Source organism: Scyliorhinus torazame, chromosome 7 (genome assembly GCF_047496885.1).
Source record: "Scyliorhinus torazame isolate Kashiwa2021f chromosome 7, sScyTor2.1, whole genome shotgun sequence".
In the NCBI taxonomy this organism is placed as follows: domain Eukaryota; kingdom Metazoa; phylum Chordata; class Chondrichthyes; order Carcharhiniformes; family Scyliorhinidae; genus Scyliorhinus; species Scyliorhinus torazame.
The window spans coordinates 61237802-61265447 of NC_092713.1; the positions used below are offsets into that span (position 1 = coordinate 61237802).

Genomic DNA, 27646 nt, shown 5'->3' on the forward strand with positions numbered 1-27646 from the left:
CTCGGAAGATGAGTCCCCATCTAGCATCCTCTCCGCCACTGTAATACTGCTCTTGACTAGCAGCGCCACACATCCCCCTCTTTTGCCTCCTTCTCTGAGCTTACTAAAACACCTAAACCCCGGAACCTGCAACATCCATTCCTGTCCCTGCTCTATCCATGTCTCCGAAATGGCCACAACATCGAAGTCCCAGGTACCAACCCATGCTGCCAGTTCCCCTACCTTATTTCGTATACTCCTGGCATTGAAGTAGACACACTTCAAACCACCTACCTGAACACTGGCCCCCTCCTGCGACATCAAATCTGTGCTCCTGACCTCTTATACTCTCATTCTCCCTTACCCTAAAACTACAATCCAGGTTCCCATGCCCCTGCTGCATTAGTTTAAACCCCCCCAAAGAGCACTAACAAATCTCCCCCCTAGGATATTTGTGCCCCTCAGGTTCAGATGTAGACCATCCTGTCTGTAGAGGTCCCACCTTCCCCAGAAAGAGCCCCAGTTATCCAGAAATCTGAATCCCTCCCGCCTGCACCATCCCTGTAGCCACGTGTTTAATTGCTCTCTCTCCCTATTCCTCATTTCACTATCACGTGGCACGGGCAACAACCCAGAGATAACAACTCGGTTTGTTCTAGTTCTGAGCTTCCATCCTAGCTCCCTGAAAGCCTGCCTGACATCCTTGTCCCCTTTCCTACCTATGTCGTTAGTGCCAATGTGGACCACGACTTGGGGCTGCTCCCTCTCCCCCCTAAGGACCCGGAAAACACGATCCGAGACATCACGTACCCTTGCACCTGGGAGGCAACATACTAAACGTGAGTCTCTCACGCTCCCACAAAATCTCCTATCTGTGCCCCTGACTATCGAGTCCCCAATTACTAATGCTCTGCTCCTCTCCCCCCCTTCCCTTCTGAGCAACAGGGACAGACTCCGTGCCAGAGGCCCGTACCCCATGGCTTACCCCTGGTAAGTCCCCCCCCCCACAAGTATCCAAAGCGGTATACTTGTTTCTCAGGGGAACGACCGCAGGGGATCCCTGCACTGACTGCTTCTTCCCAGTACCTCTTACAGTTACCCATCTATCTCCAATCTTTGGTGTAACTAATTCCCTGAAGCTGCTATCTATGACCCCCTCTGCCTCCCGAATGATCCGAAGTTCTTCCAACTCCAGCTCCAGTTCCCTAACTCAGTATTGGAGGAGCTGGAGATGGCAGCACTTCCTGCAGGTAAAATCAGCAGGGACACTAACGGCATCCCTCACCTCAAACATCCTGCAGGAGGAACATTGCACTCCCTTCCCTGCCATCCCTCTAACTTTCTACCAAGATCTGGCTAACAACCAACTTAAATTTAAAAAAATAATAATAATAATAATAAAATATGGTACTTACCTCACACCAATGGGTTTTATTATTAGGTTAGAGGAGGAGGGCGGGTGGGAGACACTACACGTGTAGTGTCTCGGGTTTCCTCTCCACCAGAATTTATTGGTGAGGGTCTTCCCAGAAGTCCGCTGGTCGAACTTCCTGTTCCCGCCTTAAAACGCTAATTTTTTTTTTAAAACAGCAAAGAGGGACCGAAAAAGGCACCAGGTAAGTGTTTACCGCTGATCTGGACTGGTCAGCTCTGAAGTCGTTGAGGAGGTTGGCAGTGGCTAGGGAGCTGAGGTTGTTCATGGAGCGTATGGGGGAGGCTGATCCGCGGAGGTTAGAGAGGCCGAGGCGAAGGAGCTTTTCTTAATCCCATGCGCACCGCGTGTATTCCCGGATTGATTTTTTTCGTGATGGTCAAGACGCTGCTGGTGCAGGTGGCCGACTCAAGATTTCGGCGATTGTGGTCTCTGACCAAATGCTTAATTGGGTCTGTTTGCGGATGATTCATGGGGAGGCCCAATGGAGGTTGGATGTGGGCTGTTGGCAGATAATAATAATAATCTTTATTGTCGCAAGTAGGCTTACATTAACACTGCAATGAGGTTACTGTGAAAAGCCCCTAGTTCCGGCACCTGTTCAGGTACAATGAGGGAGAATTCAGAATGTCCAAATTACCTAACAGCACATCTTTCGGGACTTGTGGGAGGAAACTGGAGCACCCGGAGGAAACCCACGCAGACACTGAGAACGTGCAGACTCCGCACAGACAGTGACCCAAACCGGGAATCGAACCTGAGACTCTGGCACTGTGAAGCCATAGTGCTAACCACTATGCCACCGTGTTGTCCAGATGAGGTGGTTGAGAGCAGGTGAGGGCTGCTATTCGGGGCTATGTGGAGTTGAACAATACCGGGGTGGTCACAGGCGCCACATTGTGGGAGGCATTAATTTGATTTGGGCGCACAGGGAAAGGGTGGAGCGGGAGAAGGCGGAAAGGCTGGTAAATGAGATCTTGAGGGTGGACAGGAGGTACTCGGCACCAGAGGAGGGATTGCTGAAGGAGAGACAAGAGGATCCACAGAGTTTGGATTAGTGTCGACTGGGAAGACGGTAGGGCAGTTGCGGAGGGCCAGAGGGGTGGTGTACGAGTATGGGGGGGGGGGGGGCGTGTAGGCTGCTGACCCATCAGTTGAGGAAGCAAGCAGCGACAAGGGAGATTGGTAGAGTGAGGGACGAGAGGGGAAAGGTATTTGAGGCTTTTTATGGGGGGCTCATGAGTCGGAACCCCCAACGGGGGAAGTAGGAATGCAGGGGTTTCTGGATAGGTTGCAGTTTCCCAGGGCGGAGGAGGGGCGGGTTCAGAGCCTGGGGCTGAGGGAGGTGATGGATGGCAGGGGGCTATGCAGGCAGGGAAGGCCCTGGAGCCGGACGTGTTCCCAGTAGAGCTTTACAAAACGTTTTGGAGTGGAACTGGAGCCACTGTTGGTGAGGGCATAAATGAGGTGGGGGGACACACACCCCCTACTTGTCACAGGCTTCCATCGCCCCGATTATAAAAAAAAAAGATAAAGACCTGGAGCAGTGTGGATTGTACCACCCGATATCACGATTGAATGTTGATGCCAAGCTTTTGGCAAAAGTGCTTGCATCGCGGATTGAGGACTGTGTGCAGTGGGTGATTGGGAAGGCTCAGATGGGTTTTGTGAAGGGGAGGCAGTTGTTGGTGAGTGTCCGGAGGTTACTTGATGTGATTATGATACCCTTGGCAGGGCAGGAGGTTGGGGTAGTGGTGGCGATGGACGTGGAAAAGGCTTTTGACCGGGTAGAGTGGGAGTATCTGAGGTTACGTGGTTTGGGTTCAGGCAGAAGCTTGTGAATTGGGTCTGGCTGCTGTACAAGACCCTGGTGGCGAGCGTGCGGCAAACCAAGTGGGTTTGGGGTAATTTGGGCTACAATGTGGGGTGAGGCAGGAGTGCCCGCTCTCCCCAATGCTGTTCGCCTTGGCAATGGCGCTCAGGGCATTGAGGGACTGGAAAGGGATTGGGCGGTGGTGGGAGGATTCCGAGCATAGGGTTTCGCTATACCCGGACAATTTGTTACTATATATTTCGGACTCGATGGGCAGTATTGGGGGGTTTATGGAAATCTTGGGAGAATGTGGTCAGTTTTGGGGATATAAACTGAACATGAGAAAGAGTGAGGTGTTCCTGATCAATGTAGGGAGGCAGAAAAGGACATTTGGGGAGCTACTGGTTAGGGTGGTGGGGACGAATTTCAGGTACCTAGGTATTCAAGTGGCGCGGAACTGGGAACCACTGCATTGATAAAACCTGGCTCGATTGGTGGAGGAGTTGAAGGTGGATTTTAAGATAAAACCTGGCTCGATTGGTGGAGGGGATGAAGGTGGATTTTAAGAATGCCCCAGGCCTTGCACATGGTGATCCATAGCCTCAACCCTCACCCCCAAGGCCCCACCATGGACCCCACCTGAGTGGTGCTGGCCTGGGTGACATGCATGGCTGGTACCACCTCCTGCTGCATGTGTTTGGACTCCTCCACCTGCGCCTGCAAGTGCAGGCTGCTCGCCGACAACCCCTCATGTAGTTCCTGGTCTGCAACGGCACCTCCACAGTCGATTGGACTGTCCGCTCCAGAAGCCCGAAACCAGTCTGGACGGCAGCTAGTCCCCGAGGTTGGCCCGCCCTCTGACCAGTCCCTGAGGTTGGCCCACCCTCTGACCGTCCCGTCCCCCCCCCCCCCACCCCTCCGGAGTTCCTACATCCACCTGATGTACAGGAACATCTGTGAGGTGCGCAGCAGAGTGTCCCAGGAGACACTTCACTAAAATGCCCAACCGAGGTAAATGTCTATGTGATGGTGAAGGGTGTTGGAGATGGCTGTGACGGGAAATCTGTGTCAACAACGGACTGGAGGGTTTGCTCCAGGAAGACTAGATGGAGGGTTTTGGGGATGGCAGAGCGCAGGGATCGTGAGGATGGGAGATTTGTTTATAGATGGGAGCTTCCCCGGTTTGAGGGAAATAAAGGAGAAGTTTGAGTTACGGGAGGGAATGGGTTTAGATAGCTGCAGATTCGGGACTTTTTGCGAAGGCAAGTTCCAACCTTCCCGCTCCTACCACCACGTGGGATACAAGATGGGGTCATTTCTAGAGTATGGGTGGGAGAGGGGAAGGTCTCCGATATCTATAAAGAACTCATGGAGTCAGAGGAAACGCAGTCAGAGGAGCTAAAGCACAAATGGGAGGAGGAGTTAAGGGGAGTGGTAGAGGCAGGTCTCTGGGCGGATTGCATTAAGCAGGGTCAACACGTCCACATCATGCGCCAGACTCAGCCCGATACAATTTAAGGTCGTTCACCGGGCACACATGACGGTGGCCTGGATGAGCAAGTTTTTTGGGAAGTAAGACAGGTGTGCGGGAGTGCCAGCAAACCATGTTCACATGTTTTGGGCATGTTCGAAGCTGAGGGGATTCTGGCAGGGGTTTGCAGACGTCATCATAGAATTTACAGTGCAGAATGAGACCATTCGGCCCATCGAGTCTGCACCGGCTCTTGGAAAGAGCACCCTACCCAAGGTCAACACCTCCACCCTATCCCCATAACCCAGCAACCCCACCCAACACTAAGGGCAATTTATCATGGCCAATCCACCTAACCTGCACATCTTTGGACTGTGAGAGGAAACCGGAGCACCCGGAGGAAACCCACGCACACACTGGGAGGATGTGCAGACTCCGCACAGACAGTGACCCAAGCCGGAATCGAACCTGGGACCCTGGAGCTGTGAAGCATTTGTGCTATCCACAATGCTACCGTGCTGCCCTGTCATGACCACGGTGTTAAAAACAAGGGTGGCACCGAGTCCAGAGGTGGCGATTTTCGGAGTATCGGAGGACCCGGGAGTCCGGGGGGGGCGAGAGAGGCCGACGTCTTTTGCCCCCCTGGTAGCCCGGAGACGGATATTGTTAGCATGGAGGGACTCGAAGCCCCCGAAATCAGAGACCTGAGTCAATGACATGGCTGGCTTTCTCACTCTTGAGAAAATCAAGTTTGCCCTAAGAGGGTCAATGCTAGGGTTCGTCCGGAGGTGGCAGCCGTTTGTCGACTTCTTCAGAGAAAATTAACTGTCAGCAGAGGGGGGGGGGGTGAGGAGTTAGTCTAGATTACTGTTTTAGGAAGGTGGGATCTGTGAGGGAGGTAGAGGATCTTTGCACTATGTTTAAAATTGTTTGTATATTGTTTACTGTTACTGTTCTAAAATCACAAATGCCTTAATAAAATATTTTACAAAAAAAAAACAATGGATTGGAGCTCCAGGGTGTCCTGGGTTTCGGGCATATGAGTCAACTCTGTGTCGATATCGCTGCTTGGCTCCTGGGGCTGTGGCTGGGCGCGGGGGCCACCAGAAGGGCCCACCCCATCACCGGCAGGCCCTGCAAGACACGAGGCAAAATGCATTATTCGACCCCGTGCCTGATGGGGTGGGGGTGACAGTGGTGGTGGGGTTGATACATGTGGCACGGGAAACTGGAACTCAGCTTTGTCTGACTTGCTTCTGTAAGGCTTTCCATGAGCCATATTGTAAGTCTTGATCTCGTAACATGAGGGTGTGCGACCTGAACTGTTATCCTTTTGTACTTGTATGGTCATAACCTCTTTTTACTTAGAACTGAGGCCTAGTTGTGACTTAATTGAGTTGCATAATGGGGTAGACCGGAAAGACTCGTTTCCCCTAGCTGAGAAATCATTACAAGGCGCATAGATTTAAAGTGATTGGTAGAAGGATTAGAGGAGTCATGAGAAAAATCTTTTTCACCCAAAAAGAGGGTGGTGGACATCTGTAATTCACTGCCGAAATTGGTGGTTGAGGCTGAAATGCTCAACTCATTTAAAAAAGGTACTTGGATCTGCATCTGAAGTGCTGTAATCTGCAAGGCTATGGGCTAGGAGCTGGAAAGTGGGATTAAAATGAGTGGCTAGTTTCTATTTTTTTTTTTCTCTTTGGCCAGCGCAGACATGATAGGCTGAATGCCCTCTTTCTGTGCCGTAACTTTTCTATGGTTTTATTTATTGTGCATTCCTAGTTTCCCTCGGGAAGATTGTGGTGGGGTACCTTTTTGAACCATGCAGGTGCTCACGCAATGCTGTGCGACAATGAAAGAAAGGTGATATATGTCCAAGTCAGGGTAGTGCATGAATTGGAGGTGATGTCATCCTAATGCACTTTTCTTGTTGATGTTTTAGGTGGTAGCGGTGCACATGAAAAGCCACAGTGCATCCTGTAGCTTGTGCAACAAAGGTCCTTTAGTAATGGAGGGGATTGATGTTTAGGATTAAGTGTTGATCAAGTAGTCAACTTTATCATGGATGATGTTGAGTTTCTTGAGTATCGTTGCACCTTTCAGGGCAAGTGGAAAGTATTCATCACAGTCATCAAGAGATTTTGGGAAGTCAGGAAATGAACTACTTGCTGCAGAATATCCATCCTCTGACCTGTTCTAGTAGCCATGACTGAAACAATTTAATTTGCGATCCCAGAAATTGGGGATGGCCATATCACTGAATGTCATAAGGAGATGGTTTCATTCTCTTGTTAGAAATGACAATTGTCTGGCGTTGACTTCTATGTTGCTTGCTACTTGTTTGTTCAAGCCGGAATGTTGCCTCATCCCCTACATAGGAGTACAAACTGCTTCATTCTGAGATATTATAAATGGCATTGGACGTTGCAATCATCAGCGGGCAACTCCACCTCTAATTTTATGATCGAAGGAATGGAATGTCATGAATGAAGCAACTCAAGATGATTGGGCCTCGGATGCTACCCTGAAGAACTCCTGTAATGATGTCCTAGGGCTGAAATAAATGACGTCCAATAAGCACAATCATCTTACTTTGTGCCAAGTGTGATTTAATGACTGGAGGGTTTTCCCCTTGATCCACATTGGCCTTTCAGCAATGTAGTTTTACTCCGTGTTCTAAATGAATTCATAGGTTGCTGTAGCAGAGCACAAACAGGTTTACCATATGAACTCCAAGTTCATATTATTGAAATTATTGTATTTAAATTGTGGTCATTTCCATCTGCCCAAGAATTTCTGTAATCTTTGTAGGATAGTCACTGAAGAGTTGAATATTAATGAAACCACAAAGTTTTATCTACAGTAGATTGGTAAAATATGATTCTGCACTAATTATTATTATGTAAGGACAAGTACCATTGCAACTATAATACCTTGCATAATTCATTGCTAATTCTGGGAGCTGAAATTCTTTCTAGATCCACAGTTGCTGGTTTGAAGGAACAACTGAGAAACATGCGTTTGGCTGACAATCAGACCAGTACACCATCAAAACCAGGTTTGTGCAAGCTGCTGCTTAATGTATAAGAAAACCTAGCTTACATTATAACCAGGTCTCTCCCCCCCCATTCATTACAACTGCCCCGTTGGGTTCTTATTACTTAGCCCTCAGAAATTGTCTTCTTCCTTTTCTTTATAATAAAAATCTTTATTGTCACAAGTGGGCTTACATTAACCCAAGCCAGGAATGGAATCTGGGATCCTGGAGCTGTGAAGCAACAGTGCTAACCACTGTGCTACCGTGCCACCCATGCCAAGGATAATAGCAAAGGTGCTATTATCAACCCTCCCTCAGAAACATACTTTTAATTGATGTACTGGAAAACTACCATCTCTCCTTCAAATTTCCTTTTGTTCTCCAAAGACCTTGAGCATGTCATCTCCCAAATCCATCATCGGTGCTGCAGCTCCATATTTTAATCTATCCAATCAAGATTTTGTACCTTTGGGGGTGGCACAGTGGTTAGTACTGCTGCCTCACGGCGCTGAGGTACCAGGTTCAATCCTGGCTTTGGGTCACTGTCCATGTGGAGTTTGCACATTCTCCCCGTGTTTGCGTGGGTTTCGCCCCACAACACACAGATGTGCAGGGTAGGTGGATTGGCCATGCTAAATTGCCTCTTAATTGGAAAAAATTAATTGGGTTTATATATTCTTAAGTTTATATATTTTTTAAAAAGATTCTGTACCTTGCTATGTTACTAAAATGTCATCATCACAAACAGCATATTCTGTGACTGTTGTTGCAATCATTGTAGAGACCCTTAACGTTTGAAGTGAAATTTGAACATCTAATGATGTTCAAACTAAGTATGCCACAGCCCTCCAGAATCACTATTTCTCTTCGATGTCCCAGCTATTTTTTCAAAGTATGAGATTTCATAGGGATCCCTTCATTTGTTTTGGCCTATCTGCATTTGTGCTTAGTGATGTAAAAATCAGGAACACCCCTAGTTTCTAATGGCTTCTACGCTCCTTGTCCTGGTTTTGGACATCATAGATGGCTTTCTCCCAAATTTGCTGCTTCCATCAGGAAATCCACTTGTTTACAAAGGCACTTTTAGCTCCGCTGATGTGGGAACTAAGGGGATAATTTAAATCCCATATTGAAATAACTATAGACCTCCCATCCCTATCAAAAGCTCAAGAAAGAGATGGACAAAAGTTCTCTCATTTCTTATTAAATAAGCACAGGTTAATCTTTACACTGTACTTGCCCTAGGTTGACTTCAGGTGGTGGCCATGGATGGAGTGGGCACACATAGGTGGCTCTTGCCGGAGGTTGAATTATTTGGCCCTTTTTGTTTTCCAGGCCTCTGGCAGGTGGAAAAAGCGAGAACCTTAAAAGATTTTTTCAAATAAATAATTCAGGGGCAATTTAGCGTGGCCAATCCACCTTCCCTGTACATCTTTGGGTTGTGGGAGCGATACCCACGCAAACACGGGGAGAATGTGCAAACTCCACACGGACAGTGACCCAGAGCCGGGATCGAACCTGGGACCCCGGCGCTGTGCGGCAGCAGTGCTAACCAGTACACCACCGTGCTGCCCCTGGAATCTGAAAGATGAAGGTATTCTCCTTCGGTGGGTCATGTCGAAGAGTTACCAAACAGTGAGTGTGATAAATGAAGTGCAACATACGTACCAAGAGGACTTGCGTGGTGCAGCAAGAGAAAAGATGGAGGATGGACCCGTGACACAGTTGCCCGCTGCATGGTCAACAGAGCAGTTGGCGGCATTCCTGAATTCTGAGTTCAAGCAACAAAGGACGGTAGTATCAGAAGATCTGGTCATGGTGGCACAGCCGATTCGGGCTGCCTTGGAGAGAGTAGAGCAGAAGCTGAAGGCGCAGAATGCGTCAGTCTAGAAGGTGGAGGAAGCGGTGTCTGACCATGAGGATTGTTTGACCTCTTTGGAAACTGAAATGCTGGTGATGGTAGAGGGTCAAAAAAAGTTGAGGGAGAAGGCTGATTACCTGCAGAATCATTCGAGGAGGCAGAATCCGAGGATCGTGGGGCTGCCTGAAGGGATCTAGGAAACGCAGGCCATGAAGTATGTGGCCAAGATGTTTGAGTACAGGTGGAGAGAGGGGTCTTTGAATACCCTTCTGAAGTGGAACGGGCACACAGGACGTTGCGGAGGAAGCCGAAAGTGGGAGAGCTGCCAAGAGTGACCGTCGTGAGGCTGCATCAGTACCTGGATAAGGAGAAGATTCTGAATTGGCAAAGGAGACACAGGAGTGCACCTGGGAACGCCACATGGTGCGTATTTACCAGGACATGGGAGCAGAGCTAATCAAGCGGCCGGTTGGGTTTAACCAGGTCAAGGAGGCTCTCTACAGGAACAAGGTGCTGTACCCGGCTCGTCTGTGGGTCACACATGGGGGACAGGAGCTTTATTTCGACAAGCCAGAGGAATCTAGCAGCTTTTTCAGGGATCATAGATTGGGGGATGCTTGAGGACATTGGATTTTTGGTTGGGTTCATCTGTGTAATGGACTGGAGATGTTGGATTCCAGGAAGGGAATTGGATGTTTTTGCGTGGGGTTGTTTGATTGGTTTTAGATTTTGCTATCACGTTGTGCAGTTAATTGCATTTATAGAACATAGAAAATACAGTACAGAACAGGCCCTTCGGCCCACGATGTTGTGCCGAATCTTTGTCCTAGATTAATCATAGATTATCATTGAATTTACAGTGCAGAAGGAGGCCATTCGGCCCTTTGAGTCTGCACCGGCTCTTGGAAAGAGCACCATACCCAAACTCAACACCTCCACCCAACACCAAGGGCAATTTGGACATTAAGGGCAATTTATCATTGGCCAATTCACCTAACCCGCACATCTTTGGACTGTGGGAGGAAACCGGAGCACCCGAAGGAAACCCACGCAGACACGGGGAGGACGTGCAGACTCCGCACAGACAATGACCCAAGCCGGAATCGAACCTGGGACCATGGAGCTGTGAAGCAATTGTGCTATCCACAATGCTACCGTGCTGCCCTTAAGAACAAATAAATCTACACTATATCATTTTACCGTCATCCATGTACCTATCCAATAGCTGCTTGAAGGTCCCTAATGTTTCCGACTCAACTACTTCCACAGGCAGTGCATTCCATGCCCCCACTACTCTCTGGGTAAAGAACCTACCTCTGATATCCCTCCTATATCTTCCACCTTTCACCTTAAATTTATGTCCCCTTGTAATGGTGTGTTCCACCCGGGGAAAAAGTCTCTGACTGTCTACTCTATCTATTCCCCTGATCATCTTATAAACCTCTATCAAGTCGCCCCTCATCCTTCTCCGCTCTAATGAGAAAAGGCCTAGCACCCTCAACCTTTCCACGTTATTTATGTAGAGTTTTGTACCTTTTTTGCCTCCCCATTTTGGGGGCACTGTGGTTTGTAATATAAAATGTGTGGATTTGGTGGGCAACGTGGGAGCAAAGGGGAGGGGGGACAGGGCTTGGTTCGGCACATGGATTGAGTGGGGCAAGGGGGGAGGGGAGGGCACTTTGCAATGGGGGGTCGGTTGCCTCAGATGGGGGGCCATCCTGTTAGCAGGGAAGCTAGTTAATGGGAGTGAGGTGGGGGGGAAAAGTTGTGGAGGGAGGAGGAGGGGGGTTGGTGGTGCTAGTTTTCTTTGTTAGTGGCTTGGGGAGGTGGAATCTTGTGTTTTTGTGTTGGGGATGCGGAGGCCTGGGATGTGGGATGGACTGGGGTCTGGAGAAGTCAGTTGAAAAGTGAACACAGCTGATGAGGGTGGGATAGGGGCATGGAGCCCTCCAACCAGACTGGTCTACTGGAACGTTCGGGGACTGAATGGGTGGATCAAGTGGTCTCATGTTTTCTTCACTTAAAAAGTTTAAAGGCAGATGTGTTGTTTATGCAAGAGACGGAACTGAGGGTTGCGAGACTAAACGGAGGAAAAGGTGGGTGAGGTAGGTGTTTCAATCGGGGTTAGATATGAAGAAGAGGGGTATGCAGTAGCGATTAGTAAAAAGGTGGCTTTTTCAGCTAGCAGTATAGTGGGGGATCCAGAGGGTATGTATGTGAAGGTGAGTGGGAAGTTGGAGGGGTGCCTGTGATGTTGGTGAAATGTCTATGCCCTGAATTGGGATGATGTAGATTTCATGAAAAGGGTTGATTATGGGGGGTGGATTTCAATACAGTCTCTGACCTTGGGAAGGATGGATTGGTCGTGTCCCATGTCCTTGAGGCTGTCAGTGATGTCGAAGGAACTGTTGGGGTTGATGGAATGGATGGAGGCTGTGGATCTGTGGCTGTTTGGTAGGCAGAGGGTAAAGGAATTTTTGTTTTCTCAAGTTAATCAGGTGCATTCCCGGATCATTTTCTTTTGTCATGGACAAAATGTTGTTGGCGGGGGTCTTTGGAACGGAGTATTCAGTGATTGTGGTGTCGGACCACGTGCTGCGTCGTGTCCTGTGTATGGAAGGGTGTTCGTCAGCGGCTGCAGTGGAGATTTGAAGTGGATTGTTGGCTAATAAGGCGATTAGAGAGAGGATTAAAGTACCCAATTATTTTTTTTTCCAATGAAGTGGCAATTTAGTGTGGCCAAGCCACCTATCCCGCACATCTTTTAGTTGTGGGGGTGAAACCCACGCAGACACAGGGAGAATAGCACAGTGGGTAGCACTGTTGCTTCACAGCACCAGGGTCCCAGGTTCGATTCCTGGCTTGGGTCACTGTCCGTGGGGAGTTTGCACATTCTCCCCTTGTTGCGTGGGTTTTGCCCCCACAACCCAAAGATGTGCAGGATAGGTGAATTGGCCACGCTAAATTGCCCCTTAATTGGAAAAAATGAATTGGGTACTCTAAATTTTTTTTTAAAAAGAAAAATCAAAATGAAACTAGAATCAAGTTTCACCTTTCTGAATACCCAAGTTCAAGTATAAATTAAGCTTAGTTATATATTGTTTCCTAACATTGCTATTAGATGGGAGTCGGTTGGTCCCAAAGGGAGGACACCCTTGCCAGAATTTGTTTGTTTTTTTTGTAGGTATGGCAGCATCATTTTTGCTTTATAAGTAAAGATACTAAGTCGTTTAGAAACATTTTCATTTAAATGAGGCATTATCTGATTTTTCTCATCATTTCAGACATGAGGAAACCGTACCGAAAGAAACAACCCAAGACCCAGTCACTCAGTGAAGATTCTGACTCCAATCTAAGTTCCACTCTCAGTCTTGTTGACATAAGCTCAGATGACGACTTTTCTTCGTTGCAGGATCTGGATTTAGATCCACCAAATAAAAAAGGTAATGTCTGGAAATCAGATAGTTGTAAATGCTGGTTGCTGTAATGGCAGACCACAATTTGGTTAAATCCCATTCTCTTTAATTGACATGCTGTAACTATCTGAAAAGGCTTGGGCAAGAGGGGGTGATCTTCTAGAGATCTTTAAGGTTATGAAACTGTTTGATAAGGTAAATGAAGAAAAGCTGTTTCAACTTGCGGGCAAGACCAATATTGGTCCATATAGTTACTAACAAAACCAATTGGGAATTTGGGAGAAACTCCGTATTTAGAACATGGAACTCTTCACCACAAGAAGTAATTGAAGTGATTAACTTAGATGCAGTTAGGCCATCCGGTGGCGGCCATGGAGTGAACGGTTGCATATTTGTCAGCTCCCGCCCATGGTGGTTTTTTTGTGGCCTTTACACCGGTTTGTAGCAGGAATTGTGGAGGAAAAGGTGTAGGAGTGAAAGCAGAAGAGAGTGACCTCTAATTTATGGAGCTGCGGACCAGAAGTGCCTGGAACAAAGCAAACCAGTTGGTTGAGGCGAGTGAGGAGCGGGCAACGCACGTGGAGATGGCGGATGGGCAGGAAAGGGAGCGGCCCTGCCGGCCCAGTGGTTGATGGAGCAGTTGGTGAGCTTCTTGAATGAGAGGTTCACCCAGCAGTGGAAGGAAATTTTTGGAGGACCTGGCCCGGGCGGTGGACTCGATCAAGGTGGTGGTTGACCGCATGGAGACGAGACTGGCAGCCCAGGGACAGGCGATGCAGAGGTTGGAGGAACTAGTGGGGGAGATGAGGAACAGTCCACCTCGATGGCAGCGGAGATGGGACTGATGCGAGACCAGCAGAAGTGACTGCTGGAGAAAGTGGAGGACTTGGAGAACTGTTCTCGTAGGCAGAACATCTGATCGTGGATCTGCCGGAGGGGAGCAAAGGAACGAATGCGGGTGCTTATGTTGGAAAGATACTGAAGAAGCTGCTCGGGGAAGGTGCGTTTGACTGGCCTTTGAAGGTCGATCAAGCCCACAGGGCGTTGATGCACAAGCCCAGGGGTCGAGCCAGCGAAGGCGATGATGGTACGATTGCATTGGTTCCTGGATAAGGTTGGCTAGGCAGACGAGGCGATATGCCTAGGAAGGCGCGAGATTCGTGTGTACCAGGACCTGGGGGTAGAGCTGGCGGAGGAGGGCGAGCTTTAATAAGGTCAAGTCGGCCCTGTACAAGAAGGGCGTTAAGTTTGGTCTACTGTATCCGGCTCACCTATGGGTGACCTTTGGCTCGGCGTAGGAGGCAGTGGACTTCATGAAGGAGAATAGACTGGCATGAGCAGGAGAACCTTGAACTTTGATGGAGGAGAACTGGAGTGCATTTACTCTACTGTGAAAAACTTTGGGTGTTTGGTGTTCGGGTTTTTTTCATTTTTTCGTTTTTCTGTTTCTTTTGGGGTTAGGCTGGTTTACAGTTCTTTGTTAAGGGATGATGGGTGGGTCTTGGTGTTCGGACCTTGGGAGGGATGGCTTGTTTGTTTTTACATCTTGCCTTTGTTTTAACTGTTTGCAGTAAGAGCGGGGGGACAGGAATCGGTGGGGATAGGATGCTAGGGGCCATGGGCGGGGGCTGCCAGGCTAGCTGGGCGGGCTAGTTCACGGAAGCAAAGCGGGTGGGTGAGCTGAAGATTGATGTGGGGGTGGGGGTGGGGGGGGGGGGGGGTGGAAATTATACTGCTGATAGGGAGGGGACTTTTAAAGAGGAGGAGGGTTGATGATGGTGGTTGCCCGAGGGCGGGAGGTGCGGGACATGGGCAGAAGACTGGCCTAGGAGAGGTTATGGTTGATCATCATGGTAATGGAACGGGGTGCCCCCTGACCAGGCTGGTCACGTGGAATGTTCGGGACTGAATGGGCCAGTCAAAAGTGCCCATGTGTTCGTGCACTTGAGGCAACTGAAGGCAGACGTGGCCATGTTGCAGGAGATGCATCTGAAGGTGGGGGATCAGATTAAGTTAAGGAAGGGATGGGTTAGACAGGTGTTCCATTTGGCGTGGCACGATAGCACAGTGGTTAGCACAGTTGTTTCAAAGCTCCAGGGTCCCAGGTACAATTCCCGGCTTGGGTCACTGTCTGTGCAGAGTCTGCACATTCTCCCCATGTCTGCGTGGATTTCCACCGGGTGCTCCGGTTTCCTCCCACAGTCCAAAGATGTGCAGGTTAGATGGATTGGACATTCTGAATTGCCCTTAGTGTCCCAAAAGGTTAGGTGGGGTTACTGGGATGGGATGGGATGGGGTGGAGGTGTGGGCTTAAGAAGGGTGCTCTTTCCAAAGGCCGGTGCAGACTCGATGGGCCGAATGGCCTCCTGCACTGTAAATTCTATGTCTAGACTTTAAAACAAGGGGGGGTGGCGATCTTGGTTAATAAGCGGGCGGCATTCGAGGTGGGGTGGGGAATATATAAGCGGACCCGGGGGGTTAGATATGTTTGCTGCACGATCAATGACCACTAAAACGAGGTTGTAGTACAACTGAAGGGTTTAATAAACTATGTGTTTCCCCCAGCAGCTCAGGTACAGAATGAGGGCTGCTGGGACGGCACGGGTTCTTATACCCCGCCTATCAGGGCGGAGCTATTATGCACTCTAGCCAATGGCTAGCATATAGGTTCTACCAATGGTACTTCAACCTCTCGGGTACCGTAATACCTATAATACCACAAGGTTATGATTAGTGGGAAGCTGGAGGGAATGGCCATGGTTTTGGTAAATATATATGCCCTGAACTACTTTGACGTTGAATTTGTGAGATGGGTACTGGGGAAGATTCCGGACCTAGATTCACATCGACTGATTATTGGGGGAGATTTCAGTGGTTGGATCAGTCGAGTTCTCGGTCTGGGAAGGTATCAGCTATGGCGAAGGAGCTCTGGGGGTTCATGGAGCACATGGTGAGGGGTCGATCCATAGAGATTTGGGAGGCAGAGGAGTAAGGGATACTCATTCTACTCCCATGTGCATAAGGTGTATGGACAAGACGCTGCTGGCTGAGGTGGTAGATGCTGAATATTCAGCAATAGTGGTGTCAGAACGCGTCCTGCACTGGGTGGACTTGCAAGTTAGCAAAGGAAAGGCCCAGCGCCCGCAATAGAGGTTGGATGTGGGGCTGCTAGGGGAGGAGACGGCGTGTGAGCGGGTAAGGGAGGCCATTCGGGGTTCGGGGATATACAAGGATCAATGATATGTGTGAGGTTTTGGCGGGGTGGTTTGGGAGCCACTGAAGGCGGTTATCAGGGGGGGAATTCATCTCAATTCGGGCCCATCAGGAGAAGGCTGAGCGGACTGAGTTAGACAGACTGGTCGGCAAAATTTTACAGGTGAACAGGAGATGTGAGGAGTCTCCGGGTGATGGGCTTTCGAAAGAGCGTCAGAGACTGCAGCTAGAATTTGGGCTCCTGTCCACAGGTAAGGTAGTGGGGTAGTGTAGACTGTTGAATTGTCTACAAAATTGCTTCTCTTTGAGTCCTTTTGCACGTGGATATAGTGGCACTTGCAATCACTAAAACGCAGTAGAAATTTGAGTTAACACTTCTTAGGTGCAAATATGAATAGTTTTATTTGTCTCTATCGATTACAATTGAGAATCATTTAAATCTTATTCTCTAATAAGTTCAGCTAGCAAAATGACTCTAAGAGAAGCAATTTTGTAGACAATTCAACTTTCAAATAATACAGAAATGATTTTCTTGCTTACGGCAAACAGCTTGCAATAACTCAAAAGTCAGAGTTAGAAAGTTAAATATGAAAGACAGAGAGACAGCGAATAGTTAAGTCAAAGTATAGATTGATTCCGGAATGGAATATGGCCGTACGAACTTACACGGTTATACTAAATCATATCTGCCTTTAGCCATCTAGCTATACCCCTATGTAATCCTAATTGGTTTGGGTTAGAAACAAATAAGTTTGATTTGACAGTTAGCTGTCTGTCTTTAATGTGCAACATTAACTTGAAATGTTTCATAAATGAATTCTTATGTGTGTTCTGGAATGTGATTCAGTGCCGTTATCACAAGCAGCCTGAACTGGATTATTGCTGACTTGACTGTTAAGACAATGACTCCTTAGGTTCAATGCTGTTGTCACGGAGCCTGCCCTGTCCGTGGTCACTTTATCTTGCAAATGTATTTGTTAGCTGAATAAGAATGCTGTAATCTATTTGTTTGTGTTCTGTTGAAGCTATGTTTTGCATGCTGAATGTGTGTTTTGAAATGACCTGAGTTTATGAGTGAGTTTTAAAATGGTATTTAATAGACATGGGGCTTAATGCTAAATAGCTATCTTTTACCTATCACTTTTACCTATAGAAAATAGCTGGCTTCCACAGGCAGCTGAGGAGGGTAAGGGGGGTGCTTTATGAATATGGGGAAATGCAGCTAGCAGGATGCTGGCGCACCAGTTGAGGAAACAGGAGGCGGCGAGAGAGATAGGGAAAGTGAGGGATACAAGGGGGAAGGTGATTCTGGATCGGGAGGGGGGGGTGGAAATGATGTGTTTTGGGAGTTTTACAGTAAATTGTATAAATCGGAACCCCCAGCTGGGGGAAGCTGGAGTTCCCGATCATAGATGAGGAGTTGGTGGAGGGTTTGGGAGCCCAAATCGAGCTTGGGGAGGTTATAGACAGGTTGGGGGCGATGCAATCGGGCAAAGCCCCGGGACCAGACGGATATCCGGTTGAGTTCTACAAAAGGTTTCCCAGGCTGTTGGGGCCGCTTCTGGTAAAGGCTTTTAATGAGTCAAAGGAGCTAGGAGTGCTCCCCCCAACTTATCGCAGGCATCGATTTCCCTTATTTTGAAATGGGATAAGGATCCGGAGAGCTGGGGTACATATCGGCCAATCTCCCTGCTAAATGTGGATGCAAAATTGCTGGAAAAGATCTTGGCCACACATATGGATGATTGTGTTCCGGGGGTAATAGGGGAGGACCAGGCCGAATTTGTTAAGGGACGACACCTGCCGTCCAACATTAGGCGGCTCCTTAACGTAATAATGATGCCTGCGGAGGGGTGCAAGGTCGAGGTGGTCGTGGCCATGGATGCAGAAAAGGCCTTTGATCAGATGGAATGGAAATATCTGTGGGAGGTCCTGGGAAGGTTTGGGTTTGGGCAGGGATGTGTGGATTGGGTCTGGTTGCTACAACAGGCACCGGTGGCAAATGTAAGGATAAACCAGGTTCGATCGGAATATTTCATTTCAATATTTTGCTTGTGTCAGGGGACGAGAACGGGGTGTCCACTTCCCCACTTCAAATTTTCATCCCTAAGGCATTTTTTAGGACGATGAATGCGGCGATCTCGGGTTTTACATGGGCCTGGAAAGCCCCGCAGGTGAAGAAAGTCCTACTTGAATGGGTGTGTGTTGGGGGGGGGGGGGGGGGGTTGGGTAGGTTATCGTGGGTTTTTGTGTGTGTTGGATCTCTTTGTTTAAAATGTTAAAATTATAAATGCCTCAACAAAATATTTTCTAAAAAAAAAACTTAGATGCAGTTAAGTAGAAGTTAGGTGAGCACATGAAGGAGAAAAGGGCAGTATGAAAAGCAGTGGACTATAATATGTAGGAGCTGAGGGAGGCCACTCAGCCCTTTGAGTTTGCTCTGCCATTCAATGAGATCTGATAATCCTCAACTCCACTTTCCCACCTTATCCCCATGACCCTTGATTCCCTTACTGATTAAAAATATCTGTCTATCTCAGACTTGAACATACTTAATGGCCTAGCCTAGACAGCCCTCCACTGATTCACTGTGCCTGGAGAGAAGAAATTCCTTCTCATCTCTGTCTTAAATGGGTGACCCCTTACACAAGGGGAAACAACCTCTCCGTATCTACCTATTGAGCCCCTTAAGAATCCTGTATGTGGAGTGGGAAGAAGCTCGTATGGAACATAAACCTGTTGGGCCAAATTGCTTGTTTCTATGCTGTAAATTCAGTGCAACTGTTTTACCAGCTTGCAGCATAGAATAGGGGCAGAAAGGAAAAGACAAAATAATTCCAGCAGAGGCTGTGGAGAATTTCACAAGCATGAGAACACCATGCAGACTTAACAATAGCAAACGGTATTTATTTTAAATGTAATAACATTAAAAATAACGAATACTACAAATCATAGAAACGTACATAGAAGGAGGCCATTTGGTCTATCAATATCATATCACCACTATCAACATCCTGGAGGTTACCATTGACCAGAAAGTGAACTGGACTAGCCATATAAATACTGTAGCTACAAGAGCAAGTCAAAGGCTAGGAATCCTGCGACGTGCAAGACCATAGAAATAGGAGTAGGCCATTCAGCCCTTTGAGCCTGCTCCGCCATTTAATAAGATCATGGCTGATCTAACACTCACTAAGTGCACCTTCCTGCCTTATCTCCGTAACGTTTAATTCCCCCAACTGATTGAAAATCTATCAATCACAGCCTCGAAAATGTTCAAGGACTCGGCCAGAGACACTAACCTCACTGGCTTGACAATTTCACTGGATCTTTAAACTTACCTGGTTTATGACAGCTAGTACAATAGAAAAGGGTGTGCGGGAACTTCCGGTTGCGGCTATGCGGAGCTAAGGCGCACGTTCGGCAGCTCCCGCTAAAAACTGACTTTTGGGCTCTTTTCGACATTTCCTGGTGTAGGAAGGAGTTTGCAATAGTTCCCCTGACAGTGTATGGCTTGGACCAAGAGCGGGGCAACTAAAAAAGTGGTGGTGAACCCCAAAGAAGGTGCGAGGGAAGAAGAGCAAAATGGCGGCGGGCAGGGACCAGGCAGCGTGGATGCAGTGGGCGCGCAGGAGCAGCAGGAGGTTATCCAGCGCTGCTTCAGGGAGATCAAAGTGGACCTGCTGGAGCCGATGAAGGCTTCTATCGATAAGCTGCTGGAGACCCAGATGGCCCAGGGGGTGGCGATCTGCGAGGTCCGACAAAAGATCTCCGACAACGAGGACGAGATCTTAGGCCTTGCGGTAAAGGTGGAGGCGCACGAGGCGCTCCACAAGAAATGGCAGGAACGGTTCGAGGAGATGGAGAATTGGTCGCGGAAGAATTTGTGGATTCTGGGCCTCCTGGAGGGGCTGGAGGGGTCGGACGTGGGGGCCTATGTGGTCACCATGTTAAATTCGTTGATGGGAGCGGGGTCCTTTCAGGGGCCCATAGAGTACTGGCGAGTAGGCCCAAGGCCGCCACGGGCGGTGCTGGTAAGGTTTCATCGGTTCGCTGATCGGGAGTGCGTGCTCAGGTGGGCCAAGAAAGAGAGGAGCAGCAGGTGGGAGAACGCGGAGGTTCGAATATACCAGGACTGGAGTGCGGAGGTGGCGAAGAAGAGGGCCGGGTACAATCGAGCGAAGGCGGTGCTGCACAGGAAGGGGGTGAAGTTTGGCATGCTGCAGCCGGCGCGACTGTGGGTCACCTACAAGGATCGGCACCATTATTTTGAGTCTCCGGAGGAGGCGTGGGCCTTTGTCCAGGCCGAGACGTTGGACACAAACTGAGGGTCGGGATGGGTGGTCGGGGATTGCTGTTGGGGTGTTACATTTTGAGGGGGGGGGTTTCTTTGCTCTTATTTCTTTTTGGTTCGGTGAGGGTGGTTCGGGTGGGTTGGGCACTGTTCTGGTTGGGTCTGTCAGGTGGGCTCTTGGAGGGGGGTAAGTAAATGGAGTAGGGGTGGATGGCCGGTAGGGGGGGGATGGGCCTGTAAAAGGAGCTGCGTCAGAGGTGGCGGGGCCAAGCAGGTGGAAAGCGCGGACTTTTTCCCGCGCTGAAGGCTGGCGGGGCGGGGAAGCGAGGGTTGTTTCCCGCGCTTGGGATGGAAGGGGAGGCGGGGAGCCTGTGGATGGGTAATGGAGGAGGAGGGCATGTCCCACAATGGGAGGAGTCGAAGGAGAGGCGGGAGTCGCCGGGGCCAGCAGGAGTCAGCTGACTTGCGGGAGTGCAATGGGGGGAGTAAAGCAGCGAGGAGAGGTCCTAGCTGGGGTGGGAGGGGGCCGGGTTGCTGCTGCTATGATCAGGGACAGCTGGTGTGAGTAGAGGGTGTTGGGACGGGGGTCTGCCGCCGTGGGGAACGGGCCGGGCGTGGGATGCGGGCGTGTGGCTGGTGAAGGAGGGGAGGAGCAGGTAGCCCCCTGATCCGGCTGATAACCTGGAATGTAAGGGGACTGAACGGGCCGGTCAAGCGGGCCCGGGTGTTCGCGCACCTGAAGGGGCTGAGGGCGGATGTAGTCATGCTCCAGGAGACGCACCTGAAGGTGGCAGACCAGGTAAGATTGAGGAAGGGGTGGATCGGTCAGGTGTTTCATTCGGGGCTGGATGCCAAAAATCGGGGGGGGGGGGGAGGTGACGATCTTGGTGGGAAAGAGGGTGTCGTTCGAGGCGTCGAGCATTGTGACAGACAATGGTGGCAGATACGTAATGCTAAATGGTAAGCTGCAAGGGAAGAGGGTGGTGCTGGTCAATGCGTATGCCCCGAACTGGGACAATGCGGGTGCTGATAGCGAGAGTGGAGGATACCAGGTTCTCGGCGATAGCCATTTCGGATCACGCCCCCGCATAGGGTAGACCTAGAGCTGGGGGAGGAGAGGGACCAGCGCCCGTTGTGGCGCTTGGAGGTGGGGCTGGTGGCGGACGAGGAGGTGAGTGAGCGGGTCCAAGGAAGCATAGAGAGATACCTTGAGGCCAACGATAACAGGGAGGTCCGAGTGGGGATGGTATGGGAGGCGCTGAAGGCGGTGGTTAGGGGAGAGCTGTTCTCCATTAGGGCCCACAAGGAGAGGAGAGAGCAGAGGGAGAGTCTGGTGGGGGAGATGGTGAGGGTAGACAGGAGGTATGCGGAGGTGCCTGAGGAGGGACTGTTGAGGAAGAGGCGTAGCCTCCAGGCCGAATTCGACCGGTTGACCACCAGGAAGGCGGAGGTGCAGTGGAGGAAGGCCCAGGGGGCGATTTAGGAGTATGGGGAAAAGGCAAGTCGGATGCTGGCGCATCAGCTTTGGAAGCGGTACGCAGCTAGGGCGATCGGGGGAGTTAAGGACAGGGGAGGGAGTGTGGTGCGGAGTGGGGTTGGCATCAATGGGGTCTTCAGGGACTTTTATGAGGAACTGTATCGTTCAGAGCCCCCACTGGAGGAGGGAGGGATGGGCCGCTTTCTGGACCAATTGAGGTTTCCGATTGGGGGCCCCGATTGGGCTGGAGGAGCTGGCCAAAGGGATAGGGAGCATGCAGGCAGGGAAGGCACCGGGGCCGGACGGGTTCCCGGTCGAATTCTACAAGAAATATGTGGACCTGTTGGGCCTGTTGCTAGTTAGGACCTTCAATGAGGCAAGGGAGGGGGGAGGGGGGGGGGGGGCTTCGCCCCCGACGATGTCCCGGGCACTGATCTCCTTGATCCTGAAGCGGGACAAGGATCCCCTGCAGTGTGGGCCCTACAGGCCGATTTCGTTGTTAAATGTAGATGCCAAGGTGCTGGTGAAGGTCTTAGCCACGAGAATTGAGGATTGTGTGCCGCAGGTGATCCACGAAGACCAGACGGGGTTCGTGAAGGGGAGGCAGTTGAACACGAATGTGCGGAGGCTCCTGAATGTTATTATGGTGCCGTTGAGGGAGGGGGAGGCGGAGATAGTGGTGGCGATGGACGCTGAGAAGGCCTTCGATAGGGTAGAGTGGGGGTACATGTGGGAGGTGCTGAAGAGGTTTGGGTTTGGGGAGGGGTTTGGCAGGTGGGTTAGGCTGTTGTACGAGGTCCCGATGGCGATTGTGGCCACGAACAAGAGGAGGTCGGAGTACTTTCAGTTGCATCGAGGGACGAGGCAGGGGTGTCCCTGTCCCCCCTGCTCTTCGCACTGGCGATTGAACCCCTGGCTATGGCACTGAGCGTGTCGAGGAACTGGAGGGCGTTGGTGCGGGGTGGGAAGGAGCATAGGGTGTCGCTCTATGCAGACGACTTGCTCCTATATGTGGTGGACCCGGTGGGGGGAATGCCGGAGGTAATGAGGATCCTCAGGGAGTTCGGGGATTTCTCAGGCTACAAGCTCAACATGGGGAAGAGCGAGTTGTTCGTGGTTCACCCAGGGGACCAGGAGAGGGGGATTGGCGAGCTCCCACTAAAAAGAGCGGAGAGGAGCTTCAGGTATTTGAGGGACCAGGTGGCCAGGAGCGGGGTGGCCCTGCATAGACTTAATTTCACGAGGTTGGTGGAGCAAATGGAGGAGGAGTTCAAGAGGTGGGACGTGTTGCCGCAGTCCCTGGCGGGTACGGTGCAGTCAGTTAAGATGACGGTGCTTCAAAGGTTTTTGTTCCTGTTCCAGTGCCTCCCCATTTTTATCTCTGAGGCCTTCTTTAGGGGGGGACAACAGGAGCATAACGGGGTTTGTGTGGGCGCGACGGACTCCCGAGGGTGAGAAGGGTGTACCTGGAGCGGAGTAGGGATGCGGGGGGGGGGTGGGGGGGGCTGGCACTGCCCAACCTCTGTGATACTACTGGGCCAGCCAATGCGGCAAGTGGGTGATGGAGGGGGAGGGGGCTGCGTGAAGAGGCTGGAGACAGCGTCTTGTGAGGGTACGAGCCTGGAGGCGCTGGCAACGGCACCGCTGCCGCTCCCTCCAAGGAGGTATACCACGAGCCCGGTAGTGGCGGCTACCCTCAAAATCTGGGGGCAGTGGAGGCGGCACAGGGGGGAAAGTTGGGGCCTCGGTGTGGACCCCAAGACGGGGAAACCACCGGTTTGTCCTAGGGAGAATAGACGGAGGTGTTTCGGGGTGCACAGGGCAGAGATAAGAAGGTTGGGGCCTCTTTGTGGAGGGACGGTTGAGTGCGGCTGAGCCTGGACGAGAGAAGTATGGGCTCCCCCGGGGAACACCGTTAGATATTTACAGGCAAGGCGTTTGCCAGGCGGCAAGTGGTGGAATTCCCTCGGCTGCTGCCACGCACAGTAGACAGGACAGGGTGCTCTCGGAGGGGGGGGGGGTTGGGTTGGAGTGGGAAGATCTCGAAACTTACCAGGTGATGCAGGAGGAGGGGGATGCCTCGGTGGTGGAGTTGAAGGGTAGTGGAGGAGGAGTTGGAGAGGAGATCGAAGAGGGATGTGGGCAGATGCCCTAGGGAGGGTGAAACTCTTCCTCTTCGTGCGCAAGGCTCAGCCTCATACAGTTTAAGGTGTTGCACAGGGCCAAGGATCACCTGGGGACAAGGATGAGGCCGTTCTTTGGGGGAAGAGGATAGGTGTGTTAGGTGCTCAGGGAGCCCAGCAAATCACACCCATATGTTCTGGGCATGCCCAGCGCTGGAGGAATTTTGGAAGGGCGTAGCGAGGACGATGTTGGGGGTGGTAGGATCCAGGGTCAAGCCAGGCTGGGGGCTCGCAATATTTTGGTTTGCAGGGGAGCCGGGAGTGCAGGAGGCGAAAGAGGCCGGTATTCTGGCATTTGCGTCCCTGGTAGCCCGGCGAAGGATTCTTCTTCAGTGGAGGGATGCGAGGCCCCAAGCGTGGAATCCTGGATCAACGATATGGTGGGGTTTATTAAATTGGAGAGGGTGAAATTCACCTTAAGGGGATCGGTACAAGGGTTCTTTAGGCGGTGGCAACTGTTCTTGGACTTCCTGGCAGAACGGTAACAATGGTCAGCAGCAGCAGCAACGGGGTGGGGTGGGGGATTCTATTTTATTTTTTGACTATTTACCCTGGGGGATCTGAGGGGGTATATATATTTGCTATATTTGCTTTGTGTTAATTCGGGGTGTTAATTTATTATTTATGTATGGGGGGGAGGGGGGGGGGGGGGGGGAGGGGTTGTTTCGCTTTGTTTAGTATTTAATTCTATTGGGTTCCTTTTTCATTCGGTTGTTGATATTTTGTGAAAACCCCAATAAAATTATTATTTTTTTTAAAAGAAAAGGGTGTGCGGCTCACTCCAACTCTCCTCAATTAGGGGGAATCATGGGTTTGAGCTGGGAGGATGGATGCAAGGTTCCAGGGATAGGAAGAGGGGCGATCAAGGAAATGAAGTGGGAGGACGATTTGAGAGTCTGGATGAGCTGGGCGAGAAGTTTGGGCTGGTGCGGGACGATGTTTCGGGTATATGCAGGCACTGGACTTTGCGCGGAAGGTCTTCTCGATAGCGCCTGCCTCGTTGCTGGAGGCGGTGCTGTCCAGGGGGGGGTTGGAGAGATCGTCTCAGTGATTTACGGGAGGATTTGGAGGAGGATAGGGCTGTGGAGGGGGTTAAGGCGAAGTGGGAGGAAGAGTTGGGGGCAGTGCTGGAGGAGGGATAATGGTGTGTGGTGTTGCGGAGGGTACATGCCTCTACTTTGTGCGGGAGGCCGGGTGCTGATACAGCTGAAGGTCGTGTCTAGGACACACCTCAAGTCTCGGATGAGCCGACTGTTCAAAGGGGTGGAGGATTTTGTGAGCAATGTGGAGGGGCCCTGTGAGCTATGTGCATATGTTTCCTACCTAAAGCTGAAATGTTTTGGAGGACCATGTCCGGTATTTCAGCGGTTCTACATGTGGATGTGGAGCCCAGTCCCCTCGAAGCCATATTTGGGATGTCGGGCCGGCTAGAGCTGCAGACAGGTGCGGGAGCAGAGGTTTTAGCCTTCGCCTCACTGATTGCTTGTAAGCGAGTCTTGTTGGGGTGGAGGTCTGCTTCTCCACCTTGTGCCTCGGCGTGGTGGGGGGACCAGTTAAGAGTTTTGACCCTGGAAAAAGTGAAATTTGCTCTAAGGAGGGGTGTGGATTTTGGAGAGTTGGTTACCATTGATTGCTGACAACGATTGCAACTCCAAGGAGGTTCAGGCCCAAACTTGTGTGAAGGCACTGATGCCAACTGTAATCAAACATCCTAAAGTACTTCGGAAGTGAAAGCAACCCAACATTGAATAACGAGGAAAGTTGAATGTGTGGTGACCTGAGGCACAATCAAAAGTGTAAATTTTGAGGAATGTTTTGAGAGGGAGAGAGCAGTCAGGTTGCAGAAGTTCAAGCGAATAATACTTTCTCAATGCAAAGTTGTGACACCTGAAGCAATTTGTGAAGGGAAGAGCAGAATTGGAAAGAGTACATAGAGTGTGTGCAAATATAGGGTTTCAGGGAGATTGTGGAAGGGAAGAACAAGGCTATGAAAATGAGGACCAGGATTTTGAAATTGACGTGTTGGGGAAGAAGCCAATGAAGGGTGGTAGAGGAGAGTGGATTCTGCTATATTCAAATCAATTGGACTAGTCAAATAACCAACGGCAAAGACAGAAAACAATAATTATTTCCTACATCATCACAGTAAACAGGCAGAATGGTTTAGGGGAAGGATAATTACAACCATCAGCAATTTCCTGTTTCGAAGAACGCATGGACCAAATATTGTTCATGCAGTGGGACAGATGATGCTTTTAGAGTTCTCTCAGAAGCAGTTCAGTTCAAATCTTACATTGATCAGTAATTATGGTTATTTAAAAAAATATATATATTTTATTCAAGATTTTTTGGCCAAACGTAACAGTACATAGTGTTTCTTTTAAACAACAATAAAGCAATATAAATAACAGTGGCCAGTTTTAAACAAATAAATAAATAATATATGAACAGAAACAAAAACCAAACTAAATGGCAACTGCCTTGTCAAAAATAAATACTCTCCAAAGATACAGTCCAACAGTCCAATATACATTACCTAAAACAAGTGCCTATACATATACAATAACATCCCTGAGAGTCCGTCCGATTCCTCCCCCCTCCCCCTCCCCCCCTGGTTGCTGCTGTTGTCTTCCTCTTTTCCATTCCCTCTATCTTTCTGTGAGGTAGTCGGCGAACGGTTGCCACCGCCTGGTGAACCCTTGAGCCGAACCCCTTAGTACGAACTTAATCCGTTCTAACTTTATAAACTCTGCCATGTCGTTTATCCAGGTCTCCACACCCGGGGGTTTGGCTTCCTTCCACATTAACAATATCCTGCGCCGGGCTACTAGGGACGCAAAGGCCAAAACATCAGCCTCTCTCGCCTCCTGCACTCCCGGCTCTTCTGCAACCCCAAATATAGCCAACCCCCAGCTTGGTTCGACCTGGACCCCCACCACCTTCGAAAGCACTTTGCCACCCCCACCCAAAACCCCTGTAGTGCCGGGCATGACCAGAACATGTGGGTGTGATTCGCTGGGCTTCTCGAGCATCTCGCACACCTATCCTCTACCCCAAAACATTTACTGAGCCGTGCTCCAGTCATATGCGCCCTGTGTAACACCTTAAATTGTATCAGGCTTAGCCTGGCACACGAGGACGATGAGTTTACCCTACGTAGGGCATCAGCCCACAGCCCCTCCTCAATCTCCTCCCCCAGCTCTTCTTCCCATTTCCCTTTCAGCTCATCTACCATGATCTCCCCCTCGTCCCTCATTTCCCTATATATGTCCAACACCTTACCATCCCCCACCCACATCTCTGAGATCACCCTATCCTGTACCTCCTGCGTCGGGAGCTGCGGGAATTCCCTCACCTGTTGCCTCGCAAAAGCCCTCAGTTGCATATACAGAAATGCATTCCCTTGGGGCAACCCATATTTTTCCTCAGCGCTCCCAGACTCGCAAACGTCCCATCTACGAACAGAT

At 50.2% G+C, this 27646-nt stretch overlaps 1 protein-coding gene across 1 annotated transcript in view; it reads left to right on the top strand.

The window, feature by feature from the left end:
• The window catches only part of LOC140426255 (uncharacterized), an 85452-nt gene that overhangs the window by 51559 nt on the left and 6247 nt on the right, over positions 1-27646 (top strand). The window contains exons 10-11 of the mRNA XM_072510780.1: positions 7677-7756; positions 12881-13039. Of these exons, the coding sequence (XP_072366881.1) occupies positions 7677-7756; positions 12881-13039 (239 nt within the window). The remainder of the gene's footprint in view (positions 1-7676; positions 7757-12880; positions 13040-27646) is intronic.